Here is an 18,974-nt window from a genome sequence, read left to right on the forward strand (position 1 = left end):
TATATCACCCTTCATCCTATAATCAAAAGTAACAAACCTACAAAGTAAAGCATCAAAAACAAAACACTGAACACTGAACAGATAAAAATCACAAACATATAGGTAAAAGTTTAACTAAAATGCATTTACTGTAATTTACAAACACTGTTTTGGTTTCCCTCTACGGAACTATAATCTGTATTCTAAATTTTCCCCGGAAATTCAAAGCTACTGAATTTAGAGTTTTATCCAATCATATAAATTTAATTTCACATTGAAACTAAAACCCACAACCACCGCCACCACACAAACACTTTAGATTGCCAATAAAAATATGTATTATAGTTCATTTAAGTATGGAATTTTATATTACTGCTTTTACTTATTCTTACTTCTGGGGCATGATTTCTTATACTGAGTAGTGTAATATAAAGAACACATTGTCTCCCGTGCGTAAGCTCTGCGTAGGTTTCTCATCCTTAAAAGCATGCAATAATACTGGTTAATTGCTAGATTTCAGGCACCTTTCTAGCCTCTTTCCTTCAGTGGGCGTAAAAGGATTTATTTGTAATATATATTGCTGCTGACAGAATTTTATCTTGTTCTTCTGGAATCTCAGCAGCAATTGCCAAGTTAGAGGCTTCCCCAGAAAGCATGTCAAAGGATTCCCACCCACACACTGAATATCTAACAGGATCTGACCCATTTTTTCCTTATTCAAGCATCAGTACATTTTTTTCAGGGGTGGGGGGAAGGGAAGAATCTTGACTAATCTTGAAACAGAAAAGGAGCTAAATGTATGCAAGAACTGAAGTGGGAACTGTACACTGCTTACTTTTTATTTCTTACTAAATCATTACCAAGGTGCTAAAAGCCATATTTATAATGCAAAGAACAAATTTATTTTTTCTTTATTTTGTGAATATAATGTTCTTACTTGGTGATTTACAGCTCCAGCTGTCTTTTGCCCCTGCATGAGGAAGACTACACTTATAATTGCTGACTATAGAAAAATACCATGAATTAGCTTTACTTATCTTTTCTTACTGTAGCATTGGGCATGTTTCTGCAGTTTGAGCAATAATGGTCTCATAGCTGAGTATTCATGATTCTAGAGTGTGGGCAAACATTAATCATGAAAAATAACCACAGTTAAAATATGATTTTACTAAGGTTATTAAAATAGTCAAATGAGAACAAATAAAAACAATATTCTATAGCAATCAACTTTAAATAACACTTAAGGACCACAGAATTAGGACTGACTACTGCAAATGCAACTAGGCAGGATGAAAAAGGCCTATTGGATCATCTACGGCTAGGCAATGTCCTGGCCAGTGCCAGAAGTAAAAGAATTCTGTTCATGAAGAACCCGTCTCTTGAGTCTTAAATAAATACTTGACACTTTCAACCTAACTTCCTGCTTACTTGAAACAAATTCACACCATCATAGAATCATAGAACTGGAAGGGAAGGGAACTAGAGAGGTCATCTAGTCTAGTCCCCTGCACTCAAGGCAGGACTACGCATTATCTAGACCAGGGGTGGCAAACCTGTGGCTCTTCAGAAGTTAATATGCGGCTCTTTGTATAGGCACTGACTCCGGGGCTGGAGCTGCACACGCCAACTTTCCCATGTGCCAGGGGGTGCTCACTGCTCAACCCCTGGCTCTGCCACAGGCCCTGCCCCCACTCCACCCATTCCTGCCCCCTCCCCTGAGCCTTCCATGCCCTCGCTCCCCTCCCCGCAAGCCTTCTGCACGTCACAAAACAGCTGATTTGGAGGTGTGTGGAGGGAGGGGGAAGCGCTGATTGGTGGGGCTGCTGGTGGGCAGGAGGCGCTGGGAGCGGTGTGAGGGGAAGCTGATGGGGGGCTGCTGACGTATTACTGTGGCTCTTTGACAATGTACATTGGTAAATTCTGGCTCCTTCTCAGGCTCAGGTTGGCCACCCCTGATCTAGACCATCCCTTGTTATCTCTCAGAGGTGTCATGTATAACTGATGCCCAATCAATGCAAGCAAAAGTGTTTGACAGATTAGGAGAGTGAACTGCACTGCATTTGGTGTTCTTGTCCTCACCCCACAGTAGTTCAAAGTTGATTAAAACATTTCTCAACTGATCACAGACCACAAAAGATTACTAACCTTTCATAACTGTTGTTCTTTGAGATGTGTTGCTCATGTCCATTCCATGTTGGGTGGGTGTGTGCTGCGTGCACCGTTGCTGGAGATTTTTATCTTAGTGGTATCCATTGGGCCAACTCTAGCACCCTCTGGAGCTGTGCGTTTATGTGCCAGTATAAGGGGAGCTGCTAGCCCTGCACTCTCTCAGTTCCTTCTTACCGGTTAACTTCGACAGATGACTAAGGAGGATGGGTCATGGAATGGACATGAGCAACACATTTCAAACAACAAGGTTAGTAACCATTTTTTCTTTGAGTGCTTGCTCGGGTCCACTCCACGTTAGGTCACTCGCAAGCAGTACCACAGGAGATGGGCTCAGAATTCATGGACATGCTGACTGCAACACTGCTCTTCCAAAACTGGCGTCGTCTCAGGCCTGTTGGATAATAGCATAGTGAGACACGAAAGTATCTCTAACTAGGTTACTATCTAACTATCTGATAACTAGGTTGTGGCTCTGCAGATGTCCTGGATTGTGACTTGTGTGAGGAATGTTGCTGATAAAGACTGGGCTGTTCTGCAATGATCGATTAAGATAGCCAAAGGCAGGACATTCACGTGCTCGTAGCAAGCTTGAATACATGTGGTTATCCAGGATGAGATCTTTTGGGTTGACACAGGAACCACTCTCATCCTTTCTGCTATTGCTACAAAGAGTTGCATATATAAAAGGCAAGGGCCCGCCTAATGTGTAACGAGTGAAGCCATCATTCCTTGGAGTTCTTGAGACGGTTCAGGAAGATGACTGGGAAGAAAATGACCTAGTTGTTATAGAACTGTGACACCACCTTTGGCAGGAAGGCTGGATGGGGGCGCAGTTGGACCTTGTCCTTGGAAGTACACTTTGTAGGGTGGCTCTGACATAAGGGCCCTGCTCTCAGAGACCCTTCTGGCCAAGATAATCACCACCAGGAAGGTGACCTTTCAGGAGAGAAATGTCAGGGAGCATGATGCTAATGGCTTGAAGGAGGGAACCTTGAGCTTCAACAGAATCAGGTTTAAGTTCCATGTGGGAGTCAGCTCATGGACATGAGGATAGAGTCTCTCCAGCCCCTTGAGAAACTGAACTGTTATCTCTAGCTTTATTGACATGAAGAGGAGTGAGGAAGCCGTTCTGCATTTCACATTGTCATCATAAATTACATCAGCTGTAATTCTGTGATTAGACATCAGAATGACTTATGTAAACAAAAGTGAAGAAGGGATGGGAAAAGAGAATGCCACTTTGGAAACAAATACAGTATCTGTTTCTATGGATAGAACAATACCTGGCACTTCTAAAATCTTTTCATCTAGTTGGGAAAGCAAACTCCCCCAGAAAACAGGCTGAGTAGGATATCTGTTCATTAGGGGAAAATGGACTTTAAGTCACAGGACTATCGATCTATAGAGCAACGTGGGTGTCTTCCGCTTTGTTTTGTGAATGCTGCCCTGATCTCCTGGATTTAAGATTTGGACTAGCTGAGTCTATTTATTTCCTTTTGTGATACTTCTATACAAAATGGTAAAGAAAACTTAACAGGAAAGGTTTTGCTATTATAGTGGCACCCTTGTGAGTCAGGGAGGTCGTTTCCATCAGTGGTCTGTGACTATGCTACCGTGTTATTCCGGCATAGCTATGGAGCCGTACCTGTGCCACCACAGCGCCCATATAGTAGACATGGCATCAAACTGAGCTAATGCCATCATGAACATACAGAGAACATGTGGGAGCTGTTTAAGTAGCTGTTGCCTGTGTGGTGAGGGGAGGGAGAAAAGCCAGCCTCTGCTCTCTCCAGGACTCAGCATATGGGCATCACATGGGGCAGGAAACCCACACCAACTGGGGGAGGGAAGGGAACAGAACCCTTGCTGGACTTCCTCCCATAACTTTCCAGTCCTGTTCTTACTACCACACTGGGGACTCCATATGGAGACAGAAATCCCAAAGTTGGGAAGAGAGAGGCCAGGCTTCCTTCAACCACCCCCAAGACCCATCATGTGGTGCTGGTGGCCAATTCCCACTTTGGGATCACCATACAGGATAGGAATGCCAATTCCCAGGGGTGGAGAGTCAGAATGGTCAGGCTTCTCCCAGCTCCACACTCATTGGACCCCAACACTTGGACCCAGAGATCCATTCCACTTTGGGATAATAGCCTTCTCCTGATGTCAGCTAATCTAATTAGTCCTGTACCTCAAGCAGTAGCAGCATCTGCTGCAGTGCTGAAGGTTCAGCTTTCAAACTACTGATGATTCATTCAGAGTGTTGCACACAAACTATCTTCCTTTAAAAGAAAGCTAGTAATTACATTTAAAAAGCTGAATCAAAAGAACGTTGTTTGGGGTTGAAAACTGAAGCACTGAAAAGTTAAGAAATGCCAGAATAAAGGTTGCCTGAGTAACCCTAATTCACCTCCCTTGTGTGTATGTATTATGATAGTCTTGATTACATTACTACATACTATTATTCAATAGGACCTCCTTCAGTGGCTAGAATGGATTCACAAGGAGGCAAAATTAAGATTACACCCCAAAATCTGGCATTTCCTAACTCAAATACTTGACTTTGCAACCTAAATTAAGTATTTTTAAAGTAGCTATTTTGTATTTAATTAACTATTTACAGTGTTAATATAGGATTGTTGTAATCTGCTGTGACAAAGTTCCTCCTCTACCTTGGTGGGTCTTGAGCTTATTGGAGGATCTGCTCGCCTTGGAGCTTCACAGCAGCCCTCAGCTTGGCTGTTTTTCTGAACCCACAGTCCAGGTCGACTCCTCCTGTGTCTGACCAGGAGTTGGGAGGATTTGGGGGAACCCAGGCCCACCCTCTACTCCGGGTTCCAGCCCAGGGCCCTGTGGAATGCAGCTGTCTAGAGTGCTTCCTGGAACAGCTGTGCGACAGCTACAACTCCCTGGGCTACTTCCCCACGGCCTCCTCCCAACACCTTCTTTATCCTCACCATAGGACCTTCCTCCTGGCGTCTGATAATGCTTGTACACCTCAGTCCTCCAACAGTCTGCATTCTCACTCTCAGCTGCTGGTGCTTCTTGCTCCTAGTTCCTCACATGCACACCACAAACTGAAGTGAGCTCCTTTTTAAAACCCAGGTTGCCCTGATTAGCCTGCCTTAATTGATTCTAGCAGCTTCTTGATTGGCTGCAGGTGTTCTAATCAGCCTGTCTGTCTTAACTGTCTCAAGAAGGTTCCTGATTGTTCCTAAACCTTCCCTGTTACCTTACCCAGGGAAAAGGGACCTACTTAGCTTGGGGCTAATATATCTGCCTTCTATTACTCTCCTGTAGCCATCTGGCTCGACCCTGTCACACTGCACTATCTGCTGTTCTCTGATCTGTCCTGGCAATTAAAATCAGAGGCATTGGGACTGCTCACTATCCCAATGTAATATCAAGACGAAGGCTGTTAATGGATTGTATGTCTGGACTGTCCTCCCCTTTGATATAATGGCTGCTGAGCAGGGTCAAGCCTGGGGTAATAATGACCAGCAGTAAAGTAAGGAGAAGCAGATCTAATCCTTCTCTCTGTTAGACTCAGAGAAAAAACGCTCCTTCCTCTGCCTGACTTGGAGGGTTCTGCACTTCCAGAAGTCATCTTGGGCTACGAGGTGAGGGTTCAACAGCTAGGGGAACTGAAGCGGAAGCAAGAGGAGTGTTGATGGCTGTCTGAGTCATTTCTGAGGCCCCTAGCCTTTCAACAGTAAAGCAGAAGCATCTTTGCGGTTGTGGAGAATGTATGAAGAAGAGACGCCCAAGCCACCTGTCTCCTCTCCTCTAAAGGAGGATCTGTCCCTCCTCTCTTCTTTGGAAGAAAGATAAATCTATTACACAGGTTATACAGAGACTGTACATAAAATCTCTTTTGAAATATTGTAAAGTCTTCTAAAATGCAGGAAGTTTCCTTTCCCTGAAAAAACAGTTTTTCCAGAACAAGCTCCCAGGCACTTCAGTTTTATTTGTTTTTTATACCAACACAATTTCCACATCCTGGTCAAGTCAAAACAATAATGTTTTTAGAAATGTGCCTACTCAGCTGCACACATTTATGTGCAAGTATGCATACACACTCTGTTTGGCTGACCATGGCCAAATTGCCTGCAGTTACCTTGTTATTTTGTTCTCATTCTCTTCCCTTTACTTTGGCCCATCGTTGAAGAGGAAGCAATGCCACATCAACACACTCCACTGAAACGTATGACAACAACCACTGGTGAGCTGCCTGGTTAATATTTTGATCTACTTTCACCAAACTACCACTACTCCAGGCAACACAGCATATGTCTGCTCCCTCTCAGCCCACAGTTACCCACAAAATAATGTTCTGCTGCCCCCATATACTTCATCTGGTCTACCTATTTTGACAAACAGGCTCTGATTCTGAGAATTCCTTCGGTCTTTTGTGCTCTCCAGTTGTGTACTTGGCTTCTCAGTTTCCAATATATTTTCCAGAATCTCCCATGAACTGTAAATCATCTTGGCTCCTAATTCTCCTCCCCCATCTGCTTCTTGTCCCTTGTCTCTCACCTCTTCTTCTTTATCTATTCCTGTTTCCTCTCCACTATTCTGGTTGTTTTCACATACCGAGGAGTCAGTCACTGCTTCCGAGGCAAGTTCAAAGAGTTGACTCCTTTTTGAAGATAATTTTAATTATCCATGTCATCTGATGAGTTCACAAATAGATACCTGTAAGTTCTATGAAACAAGGAAATAGGTCTCCTGGAACTCCAAATAGTAATGTGGTACTGATACGTGGGGCAGCATAAATATCAGGCATAAAACTGAGTGAACAGAGATAGTGTTCATGCTTCAGAATGTGATTTCACCAAATGATATCAAGAAATAAACTATGTAATCTATCCTAGTCACCTGTACTAATGTAATTATTGTAATTTGTTAGCTTTAGGATGAACATTAAGCATTTCAGAATAAAAAAAAAAAGACGTTTGTGTTACAAGTGAGATGTGAATTGCACATATAAACTAAATTAAATTTCTATGGGAAAACACAATAAATGTTATGTGCAACAAATGGAAAGGAAGTTGAAAGACTGCAACATTTAATCTAAAAGCATTTTTGCCATAGATTTGAATAAGTCACCTCTTTACAAGAAGAAAGAATCAAAGAATATAACATTTGAAATATTAGCAAAGAAATTATTAATTATTTCTTCAGAGCACTATTGTATTTCCTGTCCTTTTCTGCCTAACAAATTAAAATCTGAGTAATACATGGGCACAGGAGTCTGTGCTAGCAGATCCTGTGACGCAAGATTGTGGCCTTGTTTACTTGATGACTACATTCTGAAGCCAGCTGCACAAGTCACAAAGTACAGCAGGAAATATAATACTGAAACTCAGTAAATTACCTTTATTTGTTTTTTATGAATCTGTCTAGTGTAAATGAGTCACAGCTAAATTAGATCTTTATTTAATTAAAAACTAAACTTTTATTAAATCAATTTCTTGTTTGTTGTGAAAGATTTCTTTTGTGGCAAAACTAATTTGGTGTGAAATACAATTTTTTTTAAATGCAAGCTTCTTACTAGAATAATCCCAAATTAAACTGATCACACTCAGTTTTAAACCCTGTAGTGACTAGCTAAAGCACACAGGGCAAGTAGCAGCAGAGAAAATGAATTAAATGCAAGTAGTCTCATAAAAATTTAAGCCTTACACGCAAAAAAGTCAAAAGTGACTTAAGGTAGGTTTCTTTCTTTTAATGAAACTAATATGCACATACTGTAGTACTATAACCATTTACATTTATACACAAAAGATAAAGTATGGTGTTTGACGCCCCATAAATACCATAGATAAGGCAAGAAAAGCAGAATTCTACTTACGGATACGATTCTGAAAGTTGTTGAGCTATTTTATAAGCTGCTGGGTCTCTGTCTAGTGCATATACTGTAATATCAGTTACTTTCTGTAGAAGGGCTTTAGTATGACCTCCTGATCCAAACGTCATATCAAGCATACGCTGTTGAATGCAAAAGAAATAATACTGTTACTTAATAGTACAAGGTAAAGAAACCTACTGTTGATTTAAGCCTTTTCTAGTTAACCTCTCTAATATGGTGTGGAAGAATAAATATTAAATCCATTTCACAAGCTTTTTTAAAAACATTTTAAAGCTATTTTCATTGAACATGCTTCAAAGAAGAGAGCAGACCCATTCACATTTATTTTCTTTTGCTCAGATTGTGATCCCACATGGAGGAGAGCTTCTATGCACAAGAGGAGGTCAGTCACTTCTCTGCAACATCATATCTCCCCTTTTCCCTTCCTCCTGACTTCAAAGGAGGTTGAAGGGTCTAAGCACTGCACAGGATTTACTCAGCAACTTGTATGATTGTGCTTGAAAGGAAATATGATGGGTATGTACAAAACACCAGCGGTTCACAACTTCTTTTTTGGATCCCAACTTGTGATGGGCTGGCAAATAAACTCCCTCTCAGACCTGTCTCCACACGTCACATCCTGCCACTACTAAAGCTGTCTCTTGTCTCTTTCCACTTTTCTGCATCTGCTTTTTATTCCCCTTTTCATTTTTTCCCCTTTCCTAAGTATATTTTTCCTTTTTGCACCCTGAATCTCTCTCCTTCTCTCTCATTGCACCTCTTCTTATTTCTCATTCAAAGGCTACACACTGCTTGGGTTCAGCTGCATGGCAGGTTTCCTTGCAGCTAAGCAGAGTCCTATAGAAGAAAAAGAAAATAATTGGTGTTTGGACCAGTGGTCTGCAGCTTGTACTTGTACCCCTTCTACACTGAACATGTGAATCATTCCAACATTAGGGGCTTCCAGAAAAACAGGAAGGAAAAATTGGTAGCTTTCAAGGAACAGCCTATCTAAAGGAGCAAATGTACAGAGACTGTAATCCAGGCACTGTCTATACACTAACATTAGGAGTCTGGGTAGCAAACAAGAGGAATTGGAACTGCTCATTTATAAGCATAAATTTGATCGAGTTGGTATTACTGAAACCTGGTGGGATGATTCCCATGACTGGAATTTTAAAATCAATGGTTATGAGCTATTTAGGAAGGATCAAGAGGGCAAAAAGGAGGGGGGAGTAGTACTCTATATAAAAATGGACTAACCTCTTTCCGAGTCACTGATAACTCAGAAAAAAATTATCTTGACTGCTTGTAGATCAATGCCTTAACAGATAATGCAGAAGATGGGGTATTAAGGTATGTTTACACTGGCAGAGTTACACAGCCGGCAGTTACAGCACCGCTCAGAGAGTGCTGAAGGGAAACCACTGTTGTGTGTTCATGCTGTCAGCTGCCTATGCAATAGTATGTTCACATTTGCAGCACTTGCAGTGATATTTGGAGCGATGCACTCTGGGCGGCTATCCCACAGAGCATCTCTTCCTCTTCTGCAGCTAAGAGTTGTGGGAAGGTGGAGGGGGTCATGGGGCATCCTGGGTCCTGTCCCAATGCCCATGATGCATTGCTTCACATCCCAGCAATCCCATCCTGTGCGTCCATCCGCATTTGGTGCCATCTTTCAACAGTTTGTGTACTGCGTGCTCTGCCTATTTGGTCTGCCTGAATGGATCTGCACTGTTGACCAATATGCTGCTCGCTCTCACTAACACGTCATGAGCGGCAGTGTAGTTATTCCTTACACTACAAAGGCAAGAGCAGTTCAACATTGATCTCACATAGTAGCTACAACATGAGATTGCTTGTGGCGTTCACAGAGGTGCTAAACCACAGTGGAATGCTGCTTTTGGGCTCACAAAACAAGCACTGAGTGGTGGGATCACATCGTCATGCACGTCTGGGATGACGAGCAGTTGCTGCAGACCTTTCAGATGTGGAAAGCCATGTTCATGGGACTGTGTGATGAGCTCACCCTAGCCCTGCGGTGCGAGGACACGAGAATGAGAAGCGTGTGGCGATTGCACCGTAGAAGCTGGCTACTCCAGACTGCTACCGATTGGTCACTAACCAGTTCAGAGTGGGAAAGTCAACCACTGGACTCGTGTTGACGGAAGTGTGCAGGGCCATTAATCGCATCCTGCTCTGATAGACCGTGACTCTGCACAATGTGCATGACATTGTGGATGGCTTTGCACAAATGAGCTTCCCTAACTCTGGAGGGGTAACAGATGGCACACATATTCCAATGCTGGCACCAGACCACCTAGTCATTAATCGGAAGGGGTATTTCTCTATGGTTCTCCATGCGCTTATGGATCACCATGGGCGTTTCACGGACATTAATGCAGGCTGGTCCGGAAAGGTGCATGACTCACGCATCTTTCAGAACACTGGCCTGTTCTGGAAGTTGCAAGCAGAGACTTTCTTCCTGGATCAGAAGATCACTGTAGGGGAAGTCAAAATGCCCATTGTGATCCCAGGAGATCCTGCCTACCCATTAATGCCGTGGCTTTTGAAGCCATAGATGGGGCACCTTGACAGCAGCAAGGAGGGTTCAAGAACAGGCTGAGCAAGTGCAGAATGACTGTTGAGTGTGCTTTTGGTTGTTTAAAGGACCGCTGGCACTGCCTATATGGGAGGCTGGACCTCGCCAATGCTTATGGCCACGTGCTTTCCTATGCTTATAGCCACGTGCTGTACGCGCCATAATATTTGTGAATAGAAGGGTGAAAGCTTCACTGAGGGCTGGACTACTGAGGCTCAGCACCTGGAGGCTGAATTTGAGCAGCCAAAGACCAGGGCTATTAAAGGGGCGCAGCGCGGGGCCATAAGTATCAGGGATGCCGTGAAGCAGCAATTTGAAGCTGAAATCCACTAATATTTGCTGCTATGCTCAGGAGTGCAGTGCTTGCAATGGTAGGAGGTGATTGTGATTGGTGCAGATGATGCATTATGAAGGTTTAAGAAAACTGCCTGTTGCTTTGCAGGGCTCTATTTGATTTCAATCAACGGAATAAAGATTGCTTTCAAACCAAAACAATTATTTTATTAAAAACAACAACCGGCGGAGAGAGACAAACAAAAAACCCATCAGCACTGGGGGGGATGGTGGAAGGGAGGGTCCCAGGAGGGTTAAAGATTAGTGTATGTCCAGGTATCATATGCAACCTTATCCTTTGGAGTACAGTGCAGCGGGTACTGCACTTTAGCAGGGCTAAACTGCAGCAGGATGGGTGTTGAGTGCAGTGGGTACTGGGTGTCCACAGGGCTGGACTGTGACGGGGCAGGAGTGGAATGCAGCAGGTACAGACTGGAGCCAGGAGGTTGATAAGAGTGTGTTGGCAGTGTCTGGGGGGCGCATGGGAAAGAGCTTTGGGACAGCGGCTGCAGGGGAAGGCGAGCACGGAGCTGCTCGGTTTGTAGTGCTAGTAGCGCCTGGAGTGTGTCTGCTTAGTGCTCCATAACTTTTAAGAGCTGCTCTGTGGCTACGTTCTGGGGCGTTAGGTTTTCCTTTCAATCCCTCTTTTCACTGTTCTGCCACTCCTTCGATTCTTATTTTTTCGGTCACGGAGTCCACCATGATATCACACAGAAAGTCCTCTTTAGTTCTTCTCTAATTCTGGGCAGCCATTCAGCCGGCTATAACAATGAGGGTGGCTGGGCTCTCAAAGTCATATCTGTGAAGCGAAAATGCAACATTTTACAGAAGCAGTATTGTTTGCAACACACAGACCACTGATTCAGTGATTTAAAACACCTGTCACTAACTGGCTGACACCAGGCGAGCCACAAGAGCCCCAAAATAGTGAGTAACCGTAGAGGCAGGGGAAATCAGTGTTCCAGAACCATACTGTACACTTGGCATGTGGCTCCTGGGGAGAGCCAGCACTGAAGTGGGGGCCTTATAATCATTACTGTCCCTACATTTTCCACAGGCTGTGTTCATTATGGGAGAAATCTCGCTGCAGAGGATGAGCAGGGAATCAAGGGAGGGTCTTCTCCAAGACTGTGGCTTCTACCCTGGCCCTTACGCAGCTCGCCTGTGTGCAGCAATGCCACCCTCCCCCCTTCCAGTGACGACAGAGTGGCACGGGAAAATTACTCTTAATGGGGCAAGAAACAAAGCAGCTCTGCCAAAGAACCTCTGGCAGTGGATTGCCCAGTATCTCCATGAGAGTTTCGTGGAGATCTCTGAGGAAGATTCCCATAAAGTGAGGGAGTCAATCAATACCCTATTCGGCTGCTTAGACTAGGCATGTGGTGGTTAGTGCATCATACAGACACACTCCTGCTTTCTGCAGCCCTCCTTCCCCCAACTCATTTCAGCAATTCCCCAAATCAAAGCCACTTACCAGGGGCCTCCTCTCCTGCTTGCGCTTTGCCAAGCTCCAATAGCTGTGACTGGCTAGTCTCCTCAGGCATAGAGAAGAATTCCTGGCTGGCTCGCATCTCTGACCTCCGAGTCATCCTCTGCTTCTGGATCCCCCTCCCCTCCACATCCTCATCCAAGATTTCCTCCTCCTGGCTCAGTCCACTCTTGACTGCCAGGCGAGCCACCGAAGTATCCACAGTGGCCTTCGCAATGGAGGTGGCGTCCAGCTCTTTGTAGAACTGGCAGCTCTTGGGTACAGCACCAGAACAGCGGTTTGCCTCCCGTGCCCTGCGGTAGGCATTCCACAGCTCCTTTACTTTGACCCTGCACTGCAGTGTGTCCCGGTCATGGCCCCTTTCTGTCATGCTTCTATTATATTTTAAATTATTAAGAGCAGGTTAGACAAACACCTGTCAGGGGTGGCCTAGATAATATTTAGTTCTGCCATGAATGCAGGGAACTGGACTAGATGACCTCTCAAGGTCCCTTCCAGAACTATGATTCTAATAACCTATTGAACAGTCTCAACTCCCCACAGAAAAATATGAAGGAACTATATGAGAATAAACTAACAGTGTTTTCTGTTCCCTACATAGGATTAACGTGCACAAGAAACAATATGATGATAATCATCTTCAGATTAAAGATTTAAATTAAGATATTTTGCAAGAATTTGAAAGAATTTCCTAGCACCACCTGAATCACTTCTGAAGTAAACATTAGCTTTAAAAAGCCAGCATATAGGAAGAGCCCTTGGAACAAACAAGCACTCTTATGATACTAGAAATAGAATTATACTCTCCAAGTTTTTTTTTTAAAAATATTGCAAATAGGACAATATTCAGTCTTACAATGTTGGCAGGGACAGTCCAAATGGCCACAAGCAGTTCTTTAACCAAGTCAAGGAACACTTATAGTTCATATCTCCTTCACAATATTTGCAGCTGCAATTTTATTCCACTTAAGTCACAAGAAAGAATCATAGAATCATAGAATATCAGGGTTGGAAGGGACCCCAGAAGGTCATCTAGTGAAGAAAAGCTTCACATGCAGTTAAAAAAGAAAAAAAAAAAGGATTAACTCCCACTGTGTTTGTTTCCAGGTATGATTTCTTCTCCAGATGCCTCCTTCTCTTAACTGACTTTTGATTTTTGGAATTTTATTATACAGATGTTGATCCTTCATCTTTTCTCCCATTAACACGTACTTAATTCTGACCAGGTGTTTAGTATAATTTACTGTGGGAGGAACAGTGGAAAGGTCAGTTGCTGAAGTCACACGGACCATCAAACATCCAGATAATACAGCAATAATAAATGCTCACTTTTTAAACTAAATTCAGTAGATCTGATGTTTCACTGAGGTCTACTAGACTGGCTCTGTGCAAATGTGTGTCAAACATACCTTTTCCCTCTTCCCTCCACAAGTTCACTTGTGTTGAACTTAGTTGTTCCAATAGGATGAAATGTGTCAACAAGGCTCAACACATATTTCAGCAAAAGCTTAGTCAAACCTTTGGTGACATTGATTATTAATGAGCTATACTATAAATTATACATATAAGTTCATACAAAAATATAATCAGTCGTGCAAAGATAAAAGAAAACAATGAGGATGAGCTTCTGGTTAGTGCATAAAATTAAGATTTGGCACTCTGATACCACAGTAACAGGTTGCCAAAGGGGCTTTATTGTTCTTACTCATTTGTATTGTGGTAACAGGAAAAACTGAACTTACACTCTAAAAGACAATAGGGAATTGTTACTGTGATCCTCCAACCAGGTGCACTATAAGCCACTTCAGTTTAAAGTATATTTTGGCTCAGAGTTTCAAACACAAAGTGCACAGTTTTCACATACAATCCCTGAATTGTACAGGCAAAATCTGTAAGTGTGCACTAGTAATAAGTCACCCAGAAATTTGGGTGTACTACTCAGAAACATGAGTTTGAAAACAAATTATCACCGTTACGGTGATAATTTGTTTTCAAACTCATGTTTCTGAGTAGTACACCCAAATTTCTGGGTGACTTATTACTAGTGCACACTTACAGATTTTGCCTGTACAATTCAGGGATTGTATGTATCAAGCAAAATATTTTTTTTTTATTATTAAGAAAACTGTTTTGGAGCAATAATCAGAGTTCAAGTTAAATTACAATAGTACAGTATTTCACAATATGTTATTTACGGCCTCCATTCATGTCTGGAGTAGAGAAAAGTCACTTACAAATTTTTCCTCCGCTTTCTCTCTAGCCCAGTGGTCCTCAAACATATTTGATCGGACCCCCCTTCTTTGTCTCTGTTGCTGTTTATGCCCCCCTCCCCCTAAGCACATATACTGCCACCCAGCTCTGAAGACAGCACCACACCAGCAGCAGCACAAAAGTAAGGGTGGCAATGTGAGAAGTGATATTTGTCAATATCAATTTTCAGAGCCAACTTAGTGCCTCATTGACACCCATACTTCTGTGCTGCTGACACCACCCCGGGGCTGACAGAGTTTTGCCGCCTCCTGGTGAGGGATTGCTGGAGGGATGGGGCGGAGGAGAGGCAGGGCTCCAGCTGTCCCCTTCCTCCTCACCTCTCAGGTTTGCTCAGCACTTCTGCATGAGCCCCAGCTATCAAAGGCTGACAGCCAGAGCTCTTTAAAAGAAAAGAAAAAAACAGCACATAGCTTGCACCTGCCTTGACTCATTCCCGTGCCTTCCCTGGCAGGCCCACCCCATAGTTTGAGAACTGTTGCTCTAACCTGATTCTTTCTAATCAAATACAACTAAATGACATTCTATCCCCATGGTCCTATAAATATCAGAAAAGATTACAACATGAAATCTTCACATCTGTAGTTAAGACTTCCCCTTAGGAATTTTATGTTCAGTTTGTGATTGTACAGTTTAGAAAATATTCAGTTCTTTCATGATACATGGATGGCAGCAAATAGAAACTTTATGACATTCTCTCTAATACAGTTATACAGCTACAAAAGATCAATTTTCTTAAATTTTGTATACAAGATTATTTTCTACTGAAAAGAAATCATACGATAAATATCTTACGACACATCATATTATTGTGGTTTAAACTACTGTGTAATTCTCCTTACCACAACATTCAGCTTTCAGCAGAATTTACTCCTCTACACCTCTCACAGCTTTGTAATTAGAAAAGGAGTACTTGTGGCACCTTAGAGACTAACCAATTTATTAGAGCATAAGCTTTCGTGAGCTACAGCTAAGCTTATGCTCTAATAAATTGGTTAGTCTCTAAGGTGCCACAAGTACTCCTTTTCTTTTTGCGAATACAGACTAACACGGCTGTTACTCTGAAGCTTTGTAATTAGTTTTCTTCTAATTTTTAACAAAATGAAATTTGAAAAAATGTGATAACAAAATATTCACTTATTTTAAGCCCTGCAGCACTGATTCAGCCCAAGAGTCACATACTGAAACTACAATATTAAAACTGATCTTGAAAATTCTGCAAAAAATACAAGCTTTTCATTCTCACTATTATGGAGGTGTGTGTTTTCTTTTAAAAAGAATGCAGTGTGCTGCTTTTGTGAAATTCAGAACTGCATCTAATAAATATATTTTCTGTTATACTCATTAATTCTTTCAAATAACCATGGCCATACTTACATTTTTGTAATTTTAATTTTCTCCCTCTGCTTCAACCTTAAAGACACTTTCAAAGGACAGCGTGACATCAACAAAGGGACTACAACATATTCAAGAAACGCTGAGCTGAAACTTGCTACATCATATATTATGCAAAATTGGAACATTTTTACAGACTTTATGAGGCTCATACAAATAAAGCGAAGAATGAAGGCAATAACGAAAAGACCTACAGTCTAACAGGGCAGTAGGAGAACAGGTCGATCTCAAAGGTGCACCACTATACTAAAAATAACAATGTAAAAGCAACATAAAAATACAATACAGACCTAACTACTTATAATGCTAGTTGTAGCATGCAAACCACAAACTATTCAAACGTAGCAGGAAACAGCACTTTATACATTCTTTGTAAATAATGAGATTTGCTTCAAAGAAATACCTGACTATACTTAATTTAACCAAGACCATGTCACTACTATAGGTGAAACCCATTCCGAGGCGACGATCTCTTCAATAATGTCCTTTTGAACAAGTTTTCTAAGTTCCTCTGAAACAGCTTCCCTGACTGAAAATGGTAAGCGCCATAACGTCTAACGTACGCATCACGTTATTCTGCATTTTAACTTTATGAAGAAACCCATAAGCACAGCCAAGTTTCTCCTCAACCTGGTGTTGGGTCCCAGCTGAAACTGGTGTGTGTACTGCAAGAGTGCTTTGCTGAGGAAGATCAATTCGTCTATTAATTACCCCGAGATTTAAAGCAGACAATAAATCTCTGTCAAGGATGGCAGGCACTCACCTTCCAAAGTCCACAGACCAGAAAAAACGCATGATCCTCTTTAATTAGGAAAGACTTGCAATAATAATTAATGCATTTTTCCTCCTTTTAATAGGATTAAAAAGGAAACAGAAGACAAAAAAACAAAATAACACACTGAATTAGTTCAATAGACTTAGATAAGAAAAAATAAATCATGATTATTCAGCATCAAAACCAGTGTAAACTTTCAGACTTTTTGTCAAAAGCAGAGAAAATACCTAGCACCTTTCCATGAAGTTAAAAAAAAAGTCCTTTGACACAATTAAGATATCAAATGTCAAGATAACAATTTATCTTGACATACTGTTATACTGGATACCCTGACAAAAACAAAAATTCACAAGAAATTGTTATTTGTTTTAGAACAATGACATATTTGTCCACTGGTAAGACAGACCACTGTATCATTGGTGTGTACCAAATCAATCAAGATTAGATCACACAGTTCTCTAAGGTTTTACCAATCTTTCCTGCTGAATAGGATGACAAGAAGACATTTATCATAATAATGCCTTTTCTACATCTGAAATGAATCACAGTGTATGTCTGTAAATACAGAGGATTAGCCTACTAGTCTGCTTGTGTTTCTGAACCTGTTTGCCTGCTAGTACTACCAAACTACTTGATTTACCATCTCATTGCCAGGCACTGCTAGTAGCTGTCTACTAAGTACATTTTCTTGTTTTATTTGTACCCATTTCATAGGTTTATATAAGAAAAAATCCCCAGAAACAAAAAAGCTGCATCACAAACAAAACAATATGTCGCAATAAATTTATTTTTTCCTTCATTTTATCAAAGCCTTGGTGTTCCTATGATGACTCATTCTGCCTAAACTCTGCAAACATTTTAGTCTTGCTCTCTAAATTTCTCTCCTATTCACAGCAGAAATTGCTCATTGTCACAACTCAACTTGTTTTTTCACTTTTCTTTATTTTTAACATATTGACTTTAAATACATTAAAATTAAAGTATTAAAGGATTCAACCTCTCTTGTGACTAATTGTGCTCAGATAACTATGATTTGCTCTGACTTTCTGCTGTAGTATACTGCCATGGATATTTTATATGCTCGTAGTCACAACGATATATATAGTACAAATGGTCAGAGGTGATACTATTTGGCTGGTCCCCAAAAGCTGGACTTACAAACAGATTTCTTATATTTTTTACACACACAAAATCTGTTCCATTAAAAAGATTTTTCTACCATAAGAATTCTCCCCCCCCCAGCACACTTACAGTATTTTTACTATAATTACTTTCTGTAAATAGTTTTCATCACTAATACTCTGTGCACATTAACAGACTTTTAACAGAGCTAAACAACAGTTACTGGCAAAACCGGTTCTAGATACAGTCTGTCTACACACAGCCTGGTAAACCCAGAGAAAGGCCTAGGCTGGAATAATGGTTCCCTGCCTGAAACTGGTTCAGAGCCCTTCTTTTTTGCACAGTGTAGACAGTCTCTCATAACAATATTCATGTAATTGATACGTCCAGTCCTCTTTTCTCCCAGTTCTTTATGTGATATGATAACCCAGAGTGCATTGTCTCACAAGCTGCTGGTGCATGCATAGCCTCCAGGCACTTTATACCCTGCAGAGGCAATATGAGACAGGTGCCCAGATTTTGACACAATGGACAAACACAATTAGGCAGTATGGCAAGTGCAGACACACACAGAGGAACATACAAAGAGATTTGCAATGGCAGGAAAAACTGCCGCGTGGACAAAAACTGAACCAAATTGTTTGTGGTGGGTTAAAGTGACTGTGCTTCTGCTAGTTATGTAATATATTATAGATGGTCATCATAATTCTAGTAGAGAAAAGGTGGATGAAGTAATATCTTGTATTGCACCAGCTTCTGTTGGTGAAAGAGACATCTTACAAAGAGCTGTTCTTTGGGGGAGATGAACTCTGTCACAGCTAAACAGAAGTTGGAACGGATAAGGGGTTAACACATGATGCAAGACTCCACTATTCAAGGTAAAGTAGGCATTTGACACCTCTACAGTCATAGGGATGAAGAAGGTTAGTCGCTTAGATATTGTTGTACTGAGCCATAAAGAGAAGAATGATGGTTCTTCGAGATGTGTGTC

At 41.7% G+C, this 18,974-nt stretch overlaps 1 protein-coding gene across 1 annotated transcript in view; it reads right to left on the reverse strand.

The window, feature by feature from the left end:
• METTL15 (methyltransferase 15, mitochondrial 12S rRNA N4-cytidine) overlaps positions 1-18,974 on the reverse strand; it is a 191,977-nt gene that overhangs the window by 92,582 nt on the left and 80,421 nt on the right. The window contains exon 3 of the mRNA XM_073347785.1: positions 8,003-8,139. Coding sequence (XP_073203886.1) covers positions 8,003-8,139 — 137 coding nt within the window. The remainder of the gene's footprint in view (positions 1-8,002; positions 8,140-18,974) is intronic.

The sequence above is a fragment of the Lepidochelys kempii genome, chromosome 6 (assembly GCF_965140265.1).
Source record: "Lepidochelys kempii isolate rLepKem1 chromosome 6, rLepKem1.hap2, whole genome shotgun sequence".
NCBI classification, from domain to species: domain Eukaryota; kingdom Metazoa; phylum Chordata; order Testudines; family Cheloniidae; genus Lepidochelys; species Lepidochelys kempii.